The 16917-nt window shown below is 48.5% G+C and overlaps 1 protein-coding gene across 1 annotated transcript in view; it reads right to left on the bottom strand.

Annotated features, from left to right (window-relative positions):
* LOC149449570 (uncharacterized) overlaps nt 1-16220 on the bottom strand; it is a 33982-nt gene extending 17762 nt beyond the window's left edge. Inside the window, exons 1-3 of the mRNA XM_089693067.1 lie at nt 16175-16220; nt 13775-13932; nt 4838-4986 (exon numbers count right to left, since the gene is read on the bottom strand). Of these exons, the coding sequence (XP_089549193.1) occupies nt 4838-4986; nt 13775-13932; nt 16175-16220 (353 nt within the window). The remainder of the gene's footprint in view (nt 1-4837; nt 4987-13774; nt 13933-16174) is intronic.
* Between the last annotated feature and the right edge of the window lie 697 nt (nt 16221-16917).

The following is a 16917-nucleotide window of genomic DNA, read 5'->3' as shown; positions in this document are numbered from 1 at the left end:
TGAGGAGCCAGGAGCGCCGGTGGGGGGATCCGAGAAGAGGACACTCCCTTCCCTGATGAGCACCCAATCAGTGCTCATTACACTACAAGGTCTCTCTCCTCCCTGCTAGTCCCCGGATGCGGTGCTGGAGACAGGCAGGGGGGTGAGGAGGGGATAAAACGCACTTATTAAATATTAAATGTATAAGTTGCCATGAAATTCCTTTTGTTTTTAAAAGCTCCAGACATTCCTGAAAAGCAGATTTAAATACGATTTTGGTTAAAAAAAAATATTTTTATCTGGACAAGTAGATTGTCATGAGAGACCACTTGGGACACGGATTTAGTCCCTTGACAAGTAGTTTTTTTCAAAAATGTCCACACCCCTGAAGGACTTAATTCTATCTTATACAGTATATAGAAGGACATATATCATATAAAGATGTGGATGGCAGTATATGGGAGTCATTATATAAACATTCCAGTATATGGAGGATACGTGGAAAAATATAAAAACGTGAAATGACTTGTTATGGGTTGTGGCACCCTGTGCTGACATGACAGGGCCATTTACACTGATTAGAGGAACCTGGACATGTATTCCACTGATTATGACCAGAAGGCACCTGGTCCCTTGTTACAGTATATGGTCTCTTGGTGTTGTCATCCTTCTAGTGCTGGCATTGGGCAGCATACACATGTAGGCAGGTGGAAGTGAGAGTTTCCCTTTATCACTAGTCACCCCCCTTAGTAGGTGGGCTGGTAGCCATTGCCCGGCCTTCTCCCTTTATATTTAGTAGGAAGAGTTCAATTCTCTTTCTTTGGATGCCTGCAGCAGTAGAGAAAGATGCCTGGCCAGAGTGAGAGCGCCCCCCCCCCCCCCAACCCTCGAACTTGGGTTAGAGTCCTATGGCCTGGGACGGACTCCCAATGACACACTGAGTGGGTAGACTACAGCACCCCTCCTGCAACCCAGTGTATAGTGGGACTGTTTCTAATACAAATTTTGAACTTTACCCCAGGATTTGGAACTGTTTATTGATCTCCTGCATCTAATACCATCTTTGAATAATTAATGGAACACACCTTATATTTTTCCAATGTAGGGACTGTTACACATTTGTAGCACCCTCCTAGGTAGCTAAGGGGGGGCTACAGTTCTAATTTTCAGTTAGAAGGGTTGAGTAGCAGTAATAGTCAGAGGGGTAAAATTTTGGTCAGGAGCTGAGAGGCTCTGCAGATCAGCTCTTTGGGATTTCCCCCAGCACTAGAGCTTTGGATAAAGTTCTAGAAGCAGTGGAAGGGAGGAGTGGCTGGTTTGTACTCTTAAAGGATCCAGGATAATCCCTAACAGGAGGCTTGGCTTTGGACCAGGACAGTCCCTAAGAGGGACTGAGCATGCTCAGCTAGAGGAGAAGGAGAAGAAAGAGTTTGAGTGAAAGATGAAGAGGTGAGGCTGGAGATCAGGAGCCTGGGAGGGAACCCAGATGGTCTGGGGTGGTACTAGAGGAGATGCTGGCTAACTCTCCAAGAAGAACATTTTTGTCTAGAGACTTGTACATAGTTCCAGGACATTGTCCTCAGTTGCTAGGTCTTGGGCATCCCATACACTCCTTACCCTTTCCATGTTCAATTCCCCTAATAAAATCCCCCAAAAAACCAAACTCACAGACTGGATACTGTTTCCTGAATGCAAGTCTGAGCAAAGGAAATGCATGTTACCTGGCAGTGCACGACTATAGGGGGAGCCAAAATGTCAGCAACTCCTAAGGTGGTAGTGCTACACATTTACATACTTTTAAAAGTTTCAAGCAATGGACCAACTTGTTTCATTCTTGACTTAGCTGGGGACCAGTATCCGGGGCCGTATACCATATGTAGATACATGTTACTGTCCTGCAGTGTGTGTGAAGAAAAACAAATTCAGTTGAGTGGGGTCCTGGTAACTGTGAAGTGTTTGGTGTAACCTGGTTTGTCTCAGAGGTGTTGGTAGTTGGAATGGTTGTGGTCAGAGAGGCACAGTCACCCCCCTGGCAGTGAAAGATGGCCCCATTAGCTTGCATGCACCAGGTGACATGGGTCCTGAGTGTTCAGATGAATTTTGGAAGCTGTGTCCTGGACCATGAGAGTATCACAGACCTGTATAAATGTGAGCTCTAGGTGAGAAGGGGTAAATAGTGGCTCCCAGGGCATGAGAAGAGGCTGTGTGTGACCTGTGGCATCAGCGCACCTTTACAAGTTCAAGCTTGGCAGAAGGAAGGTTCATGTGCCTGAGGCTCTGTTCAATGGGTGGCCTGTTCTTCTGCATGTGCCCCCCTCATGTGTATGGTATACAGGGTGGTCCCACCCACATACGGCTCTGTGCTCAATCCCACCAGCATTTTCTGGGTGTCATGGCATCAAGTTGGCCGAAGTTCCCAAACTTAGAAGAAGAGCTGATGAAGATATCACTGCTGGTGAGGGAGCTGGTGAACACCTGTCAGAGCCTGAGTCCAAACCTGGACCTTCTGCGGTGAACAGTTATGTTTCTTCTTGCTGAGCCACATGGAATGCTGGTCAGCTTCCTTGGTAATTATTTGAATGATCATTCCTTGTCCTTGTTTGTCATGAACCTTGAACCCTTTACTCCTCCGATGAACTTCCTGATATAAGCCATTTCTCTGCGCTTCCTGTTTGCCAGATTAATGTACTCTCCAGCCAGTATCTCGATCCTTGCCTTCTCTGCTGTCATCCATATTTTGCTACTACTCATTATTGACCCTTGGCTTGTTCTCAGCTACGCTTCTGCCTGATCCCAACCTGCGACTGCTCATTACTGACCTTTGGCTTGTTTACTGACTACGCTTCTGTTTGGATCCTTACCTGTTTAATACACTACTGGACCTCCGCTTGCTCACCTCCTGGTGGGGTGATCCTGAGGACCGCAACATGGTGCTAACATGCAGCCAAATCCATCTCCACCATGAGGAGCTCTGATGTACACTGTTTAGTATTTAGACTCCGCACCTCAGGTGAGCCCTCTCCTCCACCAAGGTGACCTGCCTGTGTACCTATCCTGATGGTTTCGGTGTGAGCCTTTCCACTGCCATAGCAACTGGTCTTCGAGCCTGACCCCTGATCGTGACAACGCCACTGCCACCGTATAGCCTGCAGTTCCTGCCGGTGTAATTCTCACCTCCTTGCTGCAGTATGTCTACTAGACCTGATAACTTTCCCATGTGCTGCCGACTTCTGTGCTCACCTATGGGCATTACCCAGATATTCTCACCTGCTCTCCTGATCTGACCCCGGCTTGGCTAGTAGATGTTCTCACCTTTTCCCCTGATCTGACCCCAGCTTGGCTAGTAGATGTTCTCACCTGTTCCCCTGATCTGACACTGGCTTGGCTAATGGATGTTCTCACCTGTTCCCCTGATCTGACCCCAGCTTGGCTAGTAGATGTTCTCACCTGTTCCCCTGATCTGATCCTGGCTTGGCTAATGGATGTTCTCACCTGTTCCCCTGATCTGATCCTGGCTTGGCTAATGGATGTTCTCACCTGTTCCCCTGATCTGACCCTGGCTTGGCTAATGGATGTTCTCACCTGCTCTCCTGATCTGACCCTGGCTTGGCTAATGGATATTCTCACCTGCTCTCCTGATCTGACCCCTGGCTTGGCTAATGGATGTTCTCACCTGCTCTCCTGATCTGACCTCAGCTTGGCTAATAGATGTTCTCACCTGCTCTCCTTATCTGACCCCGGCTTGGCTGATAGATATTCTCACTTGTTCCCCTGATCTGACCTCAGCTTGGCTAATAGATATTCTCACCTGTTCCCCTGATCTGACCCCGATTTGGCTAATAGATGTTCTCACCTGCTCTCCTGATCTGACCCCGATTTGGCTAATAGATGTTCTCACCTGCTCTCCTGATCTGACCCCGATTTGGCTAATAGATGTTCTCACCTGCTCTCCTGATCTAACTCCGGCTTGGCTAATAGATATTCTCACCTGTTCCCCTGATCTGACCTCAGCTTGGCTAATAGATGTTCTCACCTGTTCCCCCGATCTGACCTCAGCTTGGCTGATAGATATTCTCACCTGCTCTCCTGATCTGACCCCGATTTGGCTAATAGATGTTCTCACCTGCTCTCCTGATCTGACTCCGGCTTGGCTAATAGATATTCTCACCTGCTCTCCTAATCTGACCCCGATTTGGCTAATAGATGTTCTCACCTGTTCCCCTGATCTGACCTCAGCTTGGCTAATAGATGTTCTCACCTGTTCCCCTGATCTGACCTCAGCTTGGCTAATAGATGTTCTCACCTGTTCCCCTGATCTGACCTCAGCTTGGCTAATAGATCTTCTCACCTGCTCTCCTGATCTGACCCCGGCTTGGCTAGTAGATGTTCTCACCTGCTCTCCTGATCTGACCCCAATTTGGCTAACAGATATTCTCACCTGCATGAACCAATCAATATACGCTTATTGGAATTTTTTTTACCAAAAATATGGAGCAGAATATATTTTGGCCTAAATTTATGAAGAAATTAGATTTTTTTATTTTTTTTGTATTTGATACTTAAAAAAAATGTTTTTGCGTATAGCGCAAACATACAAAAAAATCAAATTCCACCAAAAGAAAGGTCTATTTGTTGGGGAAAAAAAATGACAAAAATTCTGTTTATGTACAGCGTTGCATGACCGTGCAATTGTCAGCTAAAGTAAGGCAGCGCCGTATCGAAAAAAAAAAATGGCCTGGCCCGGACGGGGGGTACATCTTCTGGAGGACAAGGGGGCAATTCATGTAAAGATCTTAGACTTGTCCAACTGTGATATTTATTATCATTTATGATGTGCTATGGATTCGGTGCCCTTCACCTGTACGACCCACACATTGAGAAGACAAAGAACGAGGCAGGTCCACACATCACCTGATGATCCTGATGATCCTGATGATCCTGATGATCCTGATGATCCTGATGATCCTGGTGATCCTGGTGATCCTGATGTTGCACCGACTTCTCCACCTGGAAATTGAAGCAGACACGTAAAGGATAGGTCCACCTTTTATAACATGTTACATTCTACACCCATATTCAGGGAGTAATATGTTTGTGAAATGCCTGCCCCCGCTCCTTTCCATCCCCCATTAGCTGGTATGATATCACTTTGCAGGAGAATTTTTTTTTTTTCAATGTATTTTATTGGGATTCGATGTGATGGACCGACACAAAGTGGCACATAACTGGGAAGTGGAAGGAAAATGAGAAATGATTTCCAACATTTGTGACCAATAAATCTGTGAAAAGTGTGGCGTGCATTTGTATTTAGCCCCCTTTACTCTGATACCCCTAAATACAATCTAGTGGAACCAATTGCCTTCAGAAGTCACCTAATTAGTACATAGAGTCCCCCTGTGTGTCATGTGATCTCAGTATAAATCCAGCTGTTCTGTGAAGTCCTCAGAGGTTTGTTAGAGAACATTAGTGAATAAATAGCATCATGAAGGCCAAGGAACACACCAGACAGGCCACGGATAAAGTTGTGGAGATGTGTAAAGCAGGGTTAGGTTATAAACAAATCTCCCAAGCTCTGAACATCTCACGGAGCACTGTGTTCAATCCATTATCCGAAAATGGAATGAGTACGGCACAACTACAAACCTACCAAGACATGGCCGTCCACCTAAACTGACTGTCAGGAATGGACTTGCCAATAGTGGTGGGACTTAGACCCCGCGCCCTGAGGAAATCCATGCTGTGGGCTTGGCCTGCCTGACCACTCCACCTCTCCAGCCCTGACTGCACTGTGTACCTATTGGTTTGTTTTGTTTGCACTGTGTACCTATTAGCTTAAGGTTAGTTTTGTTTGCACTGTGTGTGTTTATTTGTGCAGCTAATAATAAATATTATTATTATACCATATCTGAAGCCTGCGTTTCCCTGCGTCAGTCCACACACCTCTGGTCATACCCGGAACCCTAACAGAACACCAAGGCCAATCCTGACCAGAAATGGCTGCACAGGGAAGCCATCTTGGCTTATTGTTGCTGGGAAGGATGGATCTGGATGAGGTTGTGTATTTGTCTCTGCTAGTGTTTGATGACAGAGAGTATGCTTATCAGACTCTGAAGGAGTATCCCCGGGATCAACTGCTAGAATGTATACGGATCGCTCATTGCCTAGTAGATCAGGTCACAGAGTTCTCTGAGGTGCAGCCATTGATTCAGGTTTGTGCAGAGTTGGTTTCATCTGGTACCCCCGAATGCAGGGATGAATGTTTGCTGCCATTTAGGGCCGACCAGGTAGAGTCCCTGGTATGGTTATTAGAGGATAATGGGGATTACTTTCTGGAGCATTATGCTGCATGTTCACCACAGATACTAAGAGATTGTATAAACGCAGTGCAGACTTTGACCAGACAGGCTTTGTGTAAGCTGAGCTTTGTTCAACCCATACTGCAGACATGGACAGATTTGTTACACCCAGCCTCAGTCAGCTTACAACGTCATTCCTCCACTCAAGGCACTCTTCCTGCATCCCCGACAGCACCCCCAGTGACGGCCCAGTATACTCTGCTAACTACCACATACCAGTCCTCTGCTCCCACTCGCTGCACCTATCCTTTCTTTAACCCTGTAAAGAAGTCCTCTGTAGCAACTGCTTCCTCCTCTGTTCCATCCTCCAGCTCTTCTCTGTCTTCAGCTGCTCCATTCGTTTACAGACCTGCGTTTACTTACAGTGCTCCAGTAACTAAAACCAGAAAAAAGCGAAAATTCTTTCCAACCAATACCATCCTGCCAGTATCCAAACCGGTCAGCCTGCTGCCGTCTGAGAACCCGCCTTCCGTGGTTCAGCTTGGTGCCTCGGCACCCGCAATTCAGCTTGATGTCTCTACCCAGACTGATGTCTGTACCCAGCCTGATGAACTGATCCAGCCTAATGATCCTATCATGCCAGGTGACTCGGTGCCCGCTGTCGAGCCAGATGACCTGATACCTGGTGACCCGATGCCCACTGTCGTCCCTGATGACCCGATGCCAGCTGTCGAGCCAGATGACCTGATGCCTGGTGACCCGATGCCCGCTGTCGAGCCAGACGATCCAATGCCTGGTGACCCGATGCCCGCTGTCGAGCCAGACGATCCAATGCCTGGTGACCCGATGCCCGCTGTCAAACCAGATGACCCGGTACCTGCTGTTGAGCCAGATGACCTGATGCCTGATGACCCAATGCCCGCTGTTTTGCCAGATGACTCGGTGCCCGCTGTCTTGCCAGATGACTCGGTGCCCGCTGTCTTGCCAGATGACTCGGAGCCCGCTGTCTTGCTTGATGACCCGATGCCCGCAGTCTTGCCAGATGACTTGGTGCCCGCAGTCTTGCCAAATGACTCGGTGCCCGCAGTCTTGCCAGATCATTCGGTGCCCGCAGTCTTGCCAGATGACTCGGCGCCCGCAGTCTTGCTAGATGACTTGGTGCCCGCAGTCTTGCCAGATGACTCGGCGCCCGCAGTCTTGCTAGATGACTTGGTGCCCGCAGTCTTGCCAGATGACTCGGCGCCCGCAGTCTTGCCAGATGACTCGGCGCCCGCAGTCTTGCCAGATGACTCGGTGCCCGCAGTCTTGCTTGATGACCCGATGCCCCCTGTATTTGCCAGATGACCCGGTGCCCACTGTTTTGCCAGATGACCCGGTGCCCGCAGTCTTGCCAGATGACTCGGCGCCCGCTGCTCCGCCTGGTGGCCCGCTGCCCGCTGATCCGCCTGGTGGCCCGGTGCCCAGCCTGATGTGCCTTTGTCCGGTGCCCAGCCTGACGTGCCCCTGTCCGGTGCCCAGCCTGGAGTGCCCCTGTCCGGTGCCCAGCCTGACGTGCCCCTGTCCGGTGCCCAGCCTGACATGCCTCTGCCCGCTGCGTAGCCTGATGTGCCAGTCCTTGATATCCCGCCAGTTACCGGACCCTGGCAGTGGAACATTTTGCCCATTTAGGACTGTTTGGAGCATCCCGAAGCCGCTCCTTGAGGGGGGGGGGGTACTGTCAGGAATGGACTCGCCAATAGTGGTGGGACTTAGACCCCGCGCCCTGAGGAAATCCATGCTGTGGGCTTGGCCTGCCTGACCACTCCACCTCTCCAGCCCTGACTGCACTGTGTACCTATTGTTTTTTTTTGTTTGCACTGTGTACCTATTAGCTTAAGGTTAGTTTTGTTTGCACTGTGTTTGTTTATTCGTGCAGCTAATAATAAATATTATTATTATACCATATCTGAAGCCTGCGTTTCCCTGTGTCAGTCCACACACCTCTGGTCATACCCGGATCCCTAACAGAACACCAAGGTCAATCCTGACCAGAAGTGGCTGCACAGGGAAGCCATCTTGGCTTGTTGATGGGAAGGATGGATCCTGATGAGGTTGTGTATTTGTCTCTGCTAGTGTTTGATGACAGGGAGTATGCTTATCAGACTCTGAAGGAGTATCCCCGGGATGAATTGCTAGAATGTATACGGTTCGCTCATGTTCTAGTAGATCAGGTCACAGAGTTCTCTGAGGTGCAACCATTGATTCAGGCTTGTACAGAGTTGGTTTCATCTGGTACCCCCGAATGCAGGGATGAATTTTTGCTGCCATTTAGTGCCGACCAGGTAGAGTCCCTGGCTTGGTTACTGGAGGATGATGTGGATTACTTTCTGGAGCGTTATTCTGCATGTTCACAACAGGTACTAACAGATTGTATAAACGCAGTGCAGTCATTGACCAGAAAGGCTTTGTGTAAGCTGAGCTTTGTTCAACCCATACTGCAGGCATGGTCAGACTTGTTACACCCAGCCTCAGTCAGCTTGCAACATCATTCCTCTGCTCAAGGCACTCTTCCTGCATCCCCGACAGCACCCCCAGTGACGGCCCAGTATACTCTAACTACCACATACCAGTCCCCTGCTCCCACTCGCTGCACCTATCCTTTCTTTAACCCTGTAAAGAAGTCCTCTGTAGCAACTGTTCCCTCTCCTGTTCCATCCTCCAGCTCTTCTCTGTCTTCAGCTGCTCCATTCGTTTACAGACCTGCGTTTACTTGCAGTGCTCCAGTAACTAAAACCAGAAAAAAGCGAAAATTCTTTCCAACCAATACCATCCTGCCAGTATCCAAACCGGTCAGCCTGCTGCCGTCTGAGAACCCGCCTTCCGTGGTTCAGCCTGGTGCCTCGGCACCCGCAATTCAGCCTGATGTCTCTACCCAGACTGATGTCTGTACCCAACCTGATGAACTGATCCAGCCTAATGATCCTATCATGCCAGGTGACTCAGTGCCCGCTGTCGAGCCAGATGACCTGATGCCTGGTGACCCGATGCCCACTGTCATGCCTGATGACCCGATGCCAGCTGTCGAGCCAGATGACCTGATGCCTGGTGACCCGATGCCCGCTGTCGAGCCAGACGATCCAATGCCTGGTGACCCGATGCCCGCTGTTGAGCCAGACGATCCAATGCCTGGTGACCCGATGCCCGCTGTCGAACCAGATGACCCGGTACCCGCTGTCGAGCCAGATGACCTGATGCCTGATGACCCGATGCCCGCTGTTTTGCCAGATGACTCGGTGCCCGCTGTCTTGCCAGATGACTCGGTGCCCGCTGTCTTGCCAGATGACTCGGAGCCCGCTGTCTTGCTTGATGACCCGATGCCCGCAGTCTTGCCAGATGACTTGGTGCCCGCAGTCTTGCCAGATGACTCGGTGCCCGCAGTCTTGCCAGATCACTCGGTGCCCGCAGTCTTGCCAGATGACTCGGCGCCCGCAGTCTTGCTAGATGACTTGGTGCCCGCAGTCTTGCCAGATGACTCGGCGCCTGCAGTCTTGCCAGATGACTCGGTGCCCGCAGTCTTGCCAGATGACTCGGTGCCCGCAGTCTTGCTTGACGACCCGATGCCCGCTGTCTTGCCAGATGACCCGGTGCCCGCTGTTTTGCCAGATGACTCGGTGCCCGCTGTCTTGCCAGATGACTCTGCGCCCGCAGTCTTGCCAGATGACTCGGCGCCCGTAGTCTTGCCAGATGACTCGGCGCCCGCAGTCTTGCCAGATGACTCGGCGCCCGCTGTCTTGCTTGACGACCCGATGCCCGCTGTCTTGTCAGATGACCCGGTTCCCGCAGTCTTGCCAGATGACTCGGCGCCTGCTGCTCCGCCTGGTGGCCCGGTGCCCGCTGCTCCGCCTGGTGGCCCAATGCCCAGCCTGATGTGCCTTTGTCCGGTGCCCAGCCTGACGTGCCCCTGTCCAGTGCCCAGTCTGATGTGCCCCTGTCCAGTGCCCAGCCTGATGTGCCCCTGTCCGGTGCCCAGTCTGACGTGCCCCTGTCCGGTGCCCAGCCTGACGTGCCTCTGCCCGCTGCATAGCCTGATGTGCCAGTCCTTGATATCCCGCCAGTTACCAGACCCTGGCAGTGGAACATTTTGCCCATTTAGGACTGTTTGGAGCTTCCTGACGCTGCTCCTTGAGGGGGGGGTACTGTCAGGAATGGATTCGCCAATAGTGGTGGGACTTAGACCCCGCGCCCTGAGGAAATCCATGCTGTGGGCTTGGCCTGCCTGACCACTCCACCTCTCCAGCCCTGACTGCACTGTGTACCTATTGGTTTGTTTTGTTTGCACTGTGTACCTATTAGCTTAAGGTTAGTTTTGTTTGCACTGTGTGTGTTTATTTGTGCAGCTAATAATAAATATTATTATTATACCATATCTGAAGCCTGCGTTTCCCTGTGTCAGTCCACACAAACACGTGGAAGAAGGGGCTCTGGTCAGAGGAGACCAAAATGGGACTTTTTGGCCTAAAAGCAAAACGCTATGTGTGGTAGAAAACTAACACTGCCCATCACCCTGAGCACACCATCGCCACTGTGAAACATGGTGGTGGCAGCATCATGTGGTGGGGATACTTTTCTTCAGCAGGGACAGGGAAGCTGGTCAGAGTTGATAGGAAGATGGATGGAGCCAAATACAGGGCAATCTTAGAAGAAAACCTGTTAGAGTCTGCAGAAGACTTGAGACCGGGGCGGAGGTTCCCCTTCCAGCAGGACAACGACCCGAAACATCCAGCCAGAGTTACAATGGAATGGTTCAGATCAAAGCATATTCATGCGTTAGAATGGCCCAGTCACAACCAAATCCAATGGAGAATCTGTGGCCAGACCTGAAAATTGCTGTTCCCAGACGTTCTCCATCCAATCTGACAGAGCTTGAGGGATTCTGCACAGGAGAATGGGTAGAAATGTCCCTCTCTAGATGTGCAAAGAGACATCCCCAAAAAGACCTGCAGCTGGAACTGCAGCCAAAGGGGGTCCTACAAAAGTATTGACTCTGGGGGGCCGAATACAAATGCCTCCACACTTCTCACAGATTTATTGATCACAAATGTTGGAAACCATTTCTCATTTTCCTTCCACTTCACAATTATGTGCCACTTTGTGTCGGCCTATCACATCCAATCCTGATAAATATATTGTAACATTATTATTATTATTATTATACAGTATTTATAAAGCGCCAATAGTTGGCTCAGCGCTGTACATTACAAAGGGGGACAGAACATGTGACAGAACAATACCAATACAATGCAAAACATGAGGGGATCGAGGGCCCTGCTCCTTGGAGCTTATAATCTAGGAACATGACAACATGGGGGACATTTCAGGGGGAGGGGAATACATTGTAACATGACAACATGGGGGACATTTCAGGGGGGGAATACATTGTAACATGACAACATGGGGGACATTTCAGGGGGAGGGGAATACATTGTAACATGACAACATGGGGGACATTTCAGGGGGGGAATACATTGTAACATGACAACATGGGGGACATTTCAGGGGGAGGGGAATACATTGTAACATGACAACATGGGGGACATTTCAGGGGGGGAATACATTGTAACATGACAACATGGGGGACATTTCAGGGGGAGGGGAATACATTGTAACATGACAACATGGGGGCATTTCAGGGGGGGAGATACATTGTAACATGACAACATGGGGGACATTTCAGGGGGAGGGGAATACATTGTAACATGACAACATGGGGGACATTTCAGGGGGGGGGATACATTGTAACATGACAACATGGGGGACATTTCAGGGGGGGGATACATTGTAACATGACAACATGGGGGACATTTCAGGAGGGGGGATACATTGTAACATGACAACATGGGGGACATTTCAGGGGGAGGGCAATACATTGTAACATGACAACATGGGGGACATTTCAGGGGGGAGGAGGAATACATTGTAACATGACAACATGGGGGACATTTCAGGGGGGAGGGGGAATACATTGTAACATGACAACATGGGGGACATTTCAGGGGGGAGTGGGAATACATTGTAACATGACAACATGGGGGACATTTCAGGGGGGAGTGGGAATACATTGTAACATGACAACATGGGGGACATTTCAGGGGGGGATACATTGTAACATAACAACATGGGGGACATTTCAGGGGGAGGGGGACTTCTTCAAGGCACTGTACTTGTCATTCACACCTGAGCATGTCATGACTGCATGCAGAATCACACTTTTACGTAATGCACATAAATAATATACATGTCACACGTGCGTTTCCATTCATTGTTAATGGCACCCCAAATGCGCCAAGTAGACGCACATTTTTCCACCATGAAAGCACTCAACAAATACATTACAATGCATGGTTGTAACATGTGTGAAGTGTAACTCTCACAAATCTACATGAGCTACTTTGGCGTGTTTGTATCATCCATAGGGCAGCCTTTGAAATCAATGGGCTGCCACATACATGTGACAAATAACACGCACACTGACACCCAACAACACGGAGCGATTTTACACTCAGTACACATGAGGGGCAACTGAAGATTCATTGTTTATACAAATGGTAAAACTCCTAACTTGTTCCTCCCATCACATGAAACACTAAACCACTCAAGTCAGAAATAAATATGGAGGAGTACGGAGGAGTACGGAGGAGTACGGAGGAGTACAGAGGAGTACGGAGGAGTACAGAGGAGTACGGAGGAGTATGGAGGAGTCCTGTCAGTCATTTGTTTGATGATAAAATGCGATATTGAAAAGAAACCACAAAAACAAGTCAGAAATAACTCTGCAATCAAACCCATGAAGCTTCCAATGGGGAAGATTCACTAACACTGGAAAGTGAAGTACAAAGAATCTTTTGCACCTGTGCATAGTAACCAATCAGCTTTCAGGTTTTATTTTCAAAGCTTAATTGAAAAATCTGAAGTTAGAAGCTGATTGGTTCCTCTGCAAGTAGTATGTAAATCTCCCCCAATGTGTGGCAGCAGTCCCAACCACCACCCCACAGAGGGTTCCTTTTCTTTCTATGTATAGTACATCCTCCTCACCTACATATCAATTATGTAAACTTTAGGAAATGATCGGATAGGAATCTCAATGACTCGGGTTGTACGGTGATAATTCTCCTCTAAAGATGTTCCTTTGATATATTTTCTCCAATAGCAAGTTTAGAAAACAATTTCTCCTCACAGACTTGTGTGACAGTTGTAAAAGCATTGCGCCAATCTCCAGTACAAGTCCTGGCCAGGTACATGGATTGGTGCACGCTGCACGACTTTAAGATCGCCCACAAGACACTTTAGTATGTACAATCAGCCCCACCCCTGAGGAATCTTTTACCTGATAATCGGAGTGATATCAGCAGTGACTGCAGAGTGGCACATGTCAACAGCAACACCATGAGCAGTGCAGGAACCAGACAACCACAGCGGGGTGCTCCATGGACCACATGCTTTCTTCTTGATGATCTGATGACCTCATGCTGAGAGCTGAACGTTTTAGGAATATCTCTGGACGATGCCGGGGCCACATTGTCATACTCAGAAGACTCCAGGACCACATGCTCATAAATGAGTGATGCAGGGACCACATTCAGAAAGCTGGATCCAGGGTCTGCACCCTCCCTATCAGATTCTGGAAAAACACAGAGTACATAAAGATGAAGGATGGTTGGAGGAAGAACGATGAACAGGAGAGACATTCCAGGAGATTAGAGTCCAGAAGTGTTGATGCCAATAAAATCATTAAATTAAGATCTGTAGGTGCAGGTGACAAGTTTCAGGAACCCAGAACTGCCCCATTCTTCAGGGATGTGTAGATTCGGACACGTCATTTGGTTTGAATGAGGGATTGGTAAGGACATGTCGATTAATTAAATATAATTATGTTGAATAAATATGTTTGTATAAATAGTTGGGTGTATCAGGAGTAATTAAGTTGGCCGAGGATTTCTGGCATGAATGAGGGTGATTAATGAGGATATACTGTATGGGTTGTGTAAGGGTGGTTTGAGAGAGGCAATGTTTAGGTTGGGTGAGGATATTTGGGTTTGGTGAGAGTGTTGGGTAGGATGAACAGATTGGGGTTGAGGTAGTATGTTTACAATAGAGGAAGGTGTTTGGTCCGGGTAAAATGTTTGGGTTGGGTGATGGGTTAGGAATGAGCGAGGGGATTAGGTTGGCTGAGAGATTCGGCTTGGTAATGGTCTTTTGATTGATTGAGAGAGTACTGAAATAGTTTGGGTTGGTGATGATGTGGGGGATGGATAGATCAGATGTGATTGGGATGAGTGAGGGTGGGGGGACGTTTATGGATGTTTGAATTTGACATTCATTATCATCATTATCCTCTTCAGAGCATCTGCCCTGCCAAGGCCAGTTATAGATTGGGGCAGTTGTCATTTGTTTGTACTGTTGGAATACTGGTGAGGGGACACACTGGACACATTGGCTGCCATTGTGCTATATGCTGGGTGTCCAGTGCACCCCTGTGCCTTCAAAGAGAGGTGGGCTCCCTCCAGCCATACCTGCCCTCAGTCTATCCATTATTATACATGTGCTTCTACTATGGAGGCTCTCACAATTATAGAGTTAGGACTGCAGAAAATACTGGGGTACTATGAAGAGGTTCTGAAGCTTACACATGTACAGTATTTGTACAGTATTTGTAACCCCTCTTTTTAATGCAAACTGTCAGATAGAACAATCCGGTTGGTTGCAGGCTGGTTGGTAAGTTGAGCTGGGATTTTTTTCTCTGTTTGTTGTTTGATATAAATACTGAAGGATGTTCCTGACACTCATTAGAACTGAAGATGATGGTTGGAGAAGCTGTGAAATGTCTTCATTATTACAGAACAAGTCCAGCTGAATGGGACTAACTAGTACTGGTGATGATCAGTGTTCTCACTCCCCATCTCCTCTGTCACCTTCCTTGGTCTATTCGTACTTTGACATCTACATCTCTCCAAACACTAATACCATGAATTGTATAATAATCTGCCTGAGAAAGAACAGAGCTGACTGTGTGTGTGCCAGTGATATGTTCAGGCAATGGCCACCAATAGAAGTGTTTTATGGAGAGTTGGTGATAGAGAGACTGATGGTCATGGTGATGTATTCTTGCAATGACCACCAATAGATGTGTCTTATGGACAGTTGGTGATCAGAGGGTGATGGTCACAGTAATGTATTCTGGCAATGACCACTGATAGAAGTGTTTTATGGACAGTTGGTGGTATGTAGGGTGATGGTCATGGTGATGTATTCTGGCAATGACCACCAATAGAAACGTCTAATGGACAGTTGGTGATATGAGGGTGATGATCATGATAATTTATTCTGGAAATGACCACCAACAGAAGTGTCTTATGGAAAGTTGGTGATACAGAGGGTGATGGTCATGGTGATTTATTCTGGCAATGACCACCGGAAGGAGAGTCTTATGGACAGTTGGCGATTGGAGGGTGATGGCCATGGTGATGTATTCTGGCAATGACCACCAATAGAAGCATCTTATGGACAGTTGGTGATAGGGAAAGTGATGGCCATGGTGATGTATTCTGGCAATGACTACTGATAGAAGTGTCTTATTCTATCTATTCTATTCTTAGCACTTCTACTTTCTGTGACAGTTCGGAGGTTAGATGTAATTGATAAAAAGACGCTCACAGTTGTGGCACAACAGAGAAATGAGATGGACAATCACTATTTGGAGGCACAACCACACAAAACTACATTTGTCTCTTTGGTCAGAAAAGAGACACAAAGATCATTGTAGACATTCCTACACTCACACTGCACAGGCAGACTGCTGATTTGAGCCTCAGTTGCTTTATAAATGTTCTCACTTTGTTCTCTCCCAACCCTCCCCAGGTTACCTGCTTTCTGAGTGCTCCTCCAGGCAGACTTGGTGTCCTCCTCCATGTTGTCTCTGCTCCCATATGATGTTCTGTGCTCTCTCCAGCTGGAGGGGAAGAGGTAATGAGACCTGAGAGCTCCTCTGTGGTCAGCCGTGTACGGGGACAGAACAAGAGTGTGACGTCTATTAGATATGATGGGGCTGATTTTCTAAATAAGGAAAGGAAATAAAGAAATAGTGGAGGATCACATGAGAGTGCCAACACATCCCCCGCATCTCTCTAGCAGATGTACAGAGATGTCCAATGTGTACGGAGCGGTCTTAGTTTGCTGTTTGTGTAGAACATCCAAATAATGCTGCTTGCATTTCATGCATGAAGGTGAAAAACCTTCTCTGTGCAGCAGCCCCCCCAGCACCTGCTAATACTCACCTAAGCCCCCTCTCGATCCAGCAATGTGCACTGGAGTCTTGGCTCTCCCAGGACTGCTTCTTCTCAGTCACAACCAGTGAGTCAATGAGGAGAAAGAGAGGGTGGGGCCAAGCCGTGGCTCTGTGTGTGAATGGACACACGGAGCAGAGTGTGCCCCATAGCAAGCTGCTGGCTGTGGGGGCACCCAACAAGAGGGAGGAGCCAGGAGTGCCAGCGGGGAACCCAAGAAGAGAAAACTCCACTTCCCTGATGAGCACCCAATCAGTGTTCATTATACTGCAAGGTCTCTTTCCTCCCTGCTAGTCCTCGGGTGCAGTGCTGGAGACAAGCAG

The sequence above is a fragment of the Staurois parvus genome, unplaced genomic scaffold (genome assembly GCF_062004578.1).
Source record: "Staurois parvus isolate SC_StPar_1 unplaced genomic scaffold, SC_StPar_1.0 ptg000612l, whole genome shotgun sequence".
Lineage (NCBI taxonomy): Eukaryota > Metazoa > Chordata > Amphibia > Anura > Ranidae > Staurois > Staurois parvus.
Note: the sequence above shows the minus strand (reverse complement) of the source record. Positions and strands in the feature narration are given on the sequence as shown.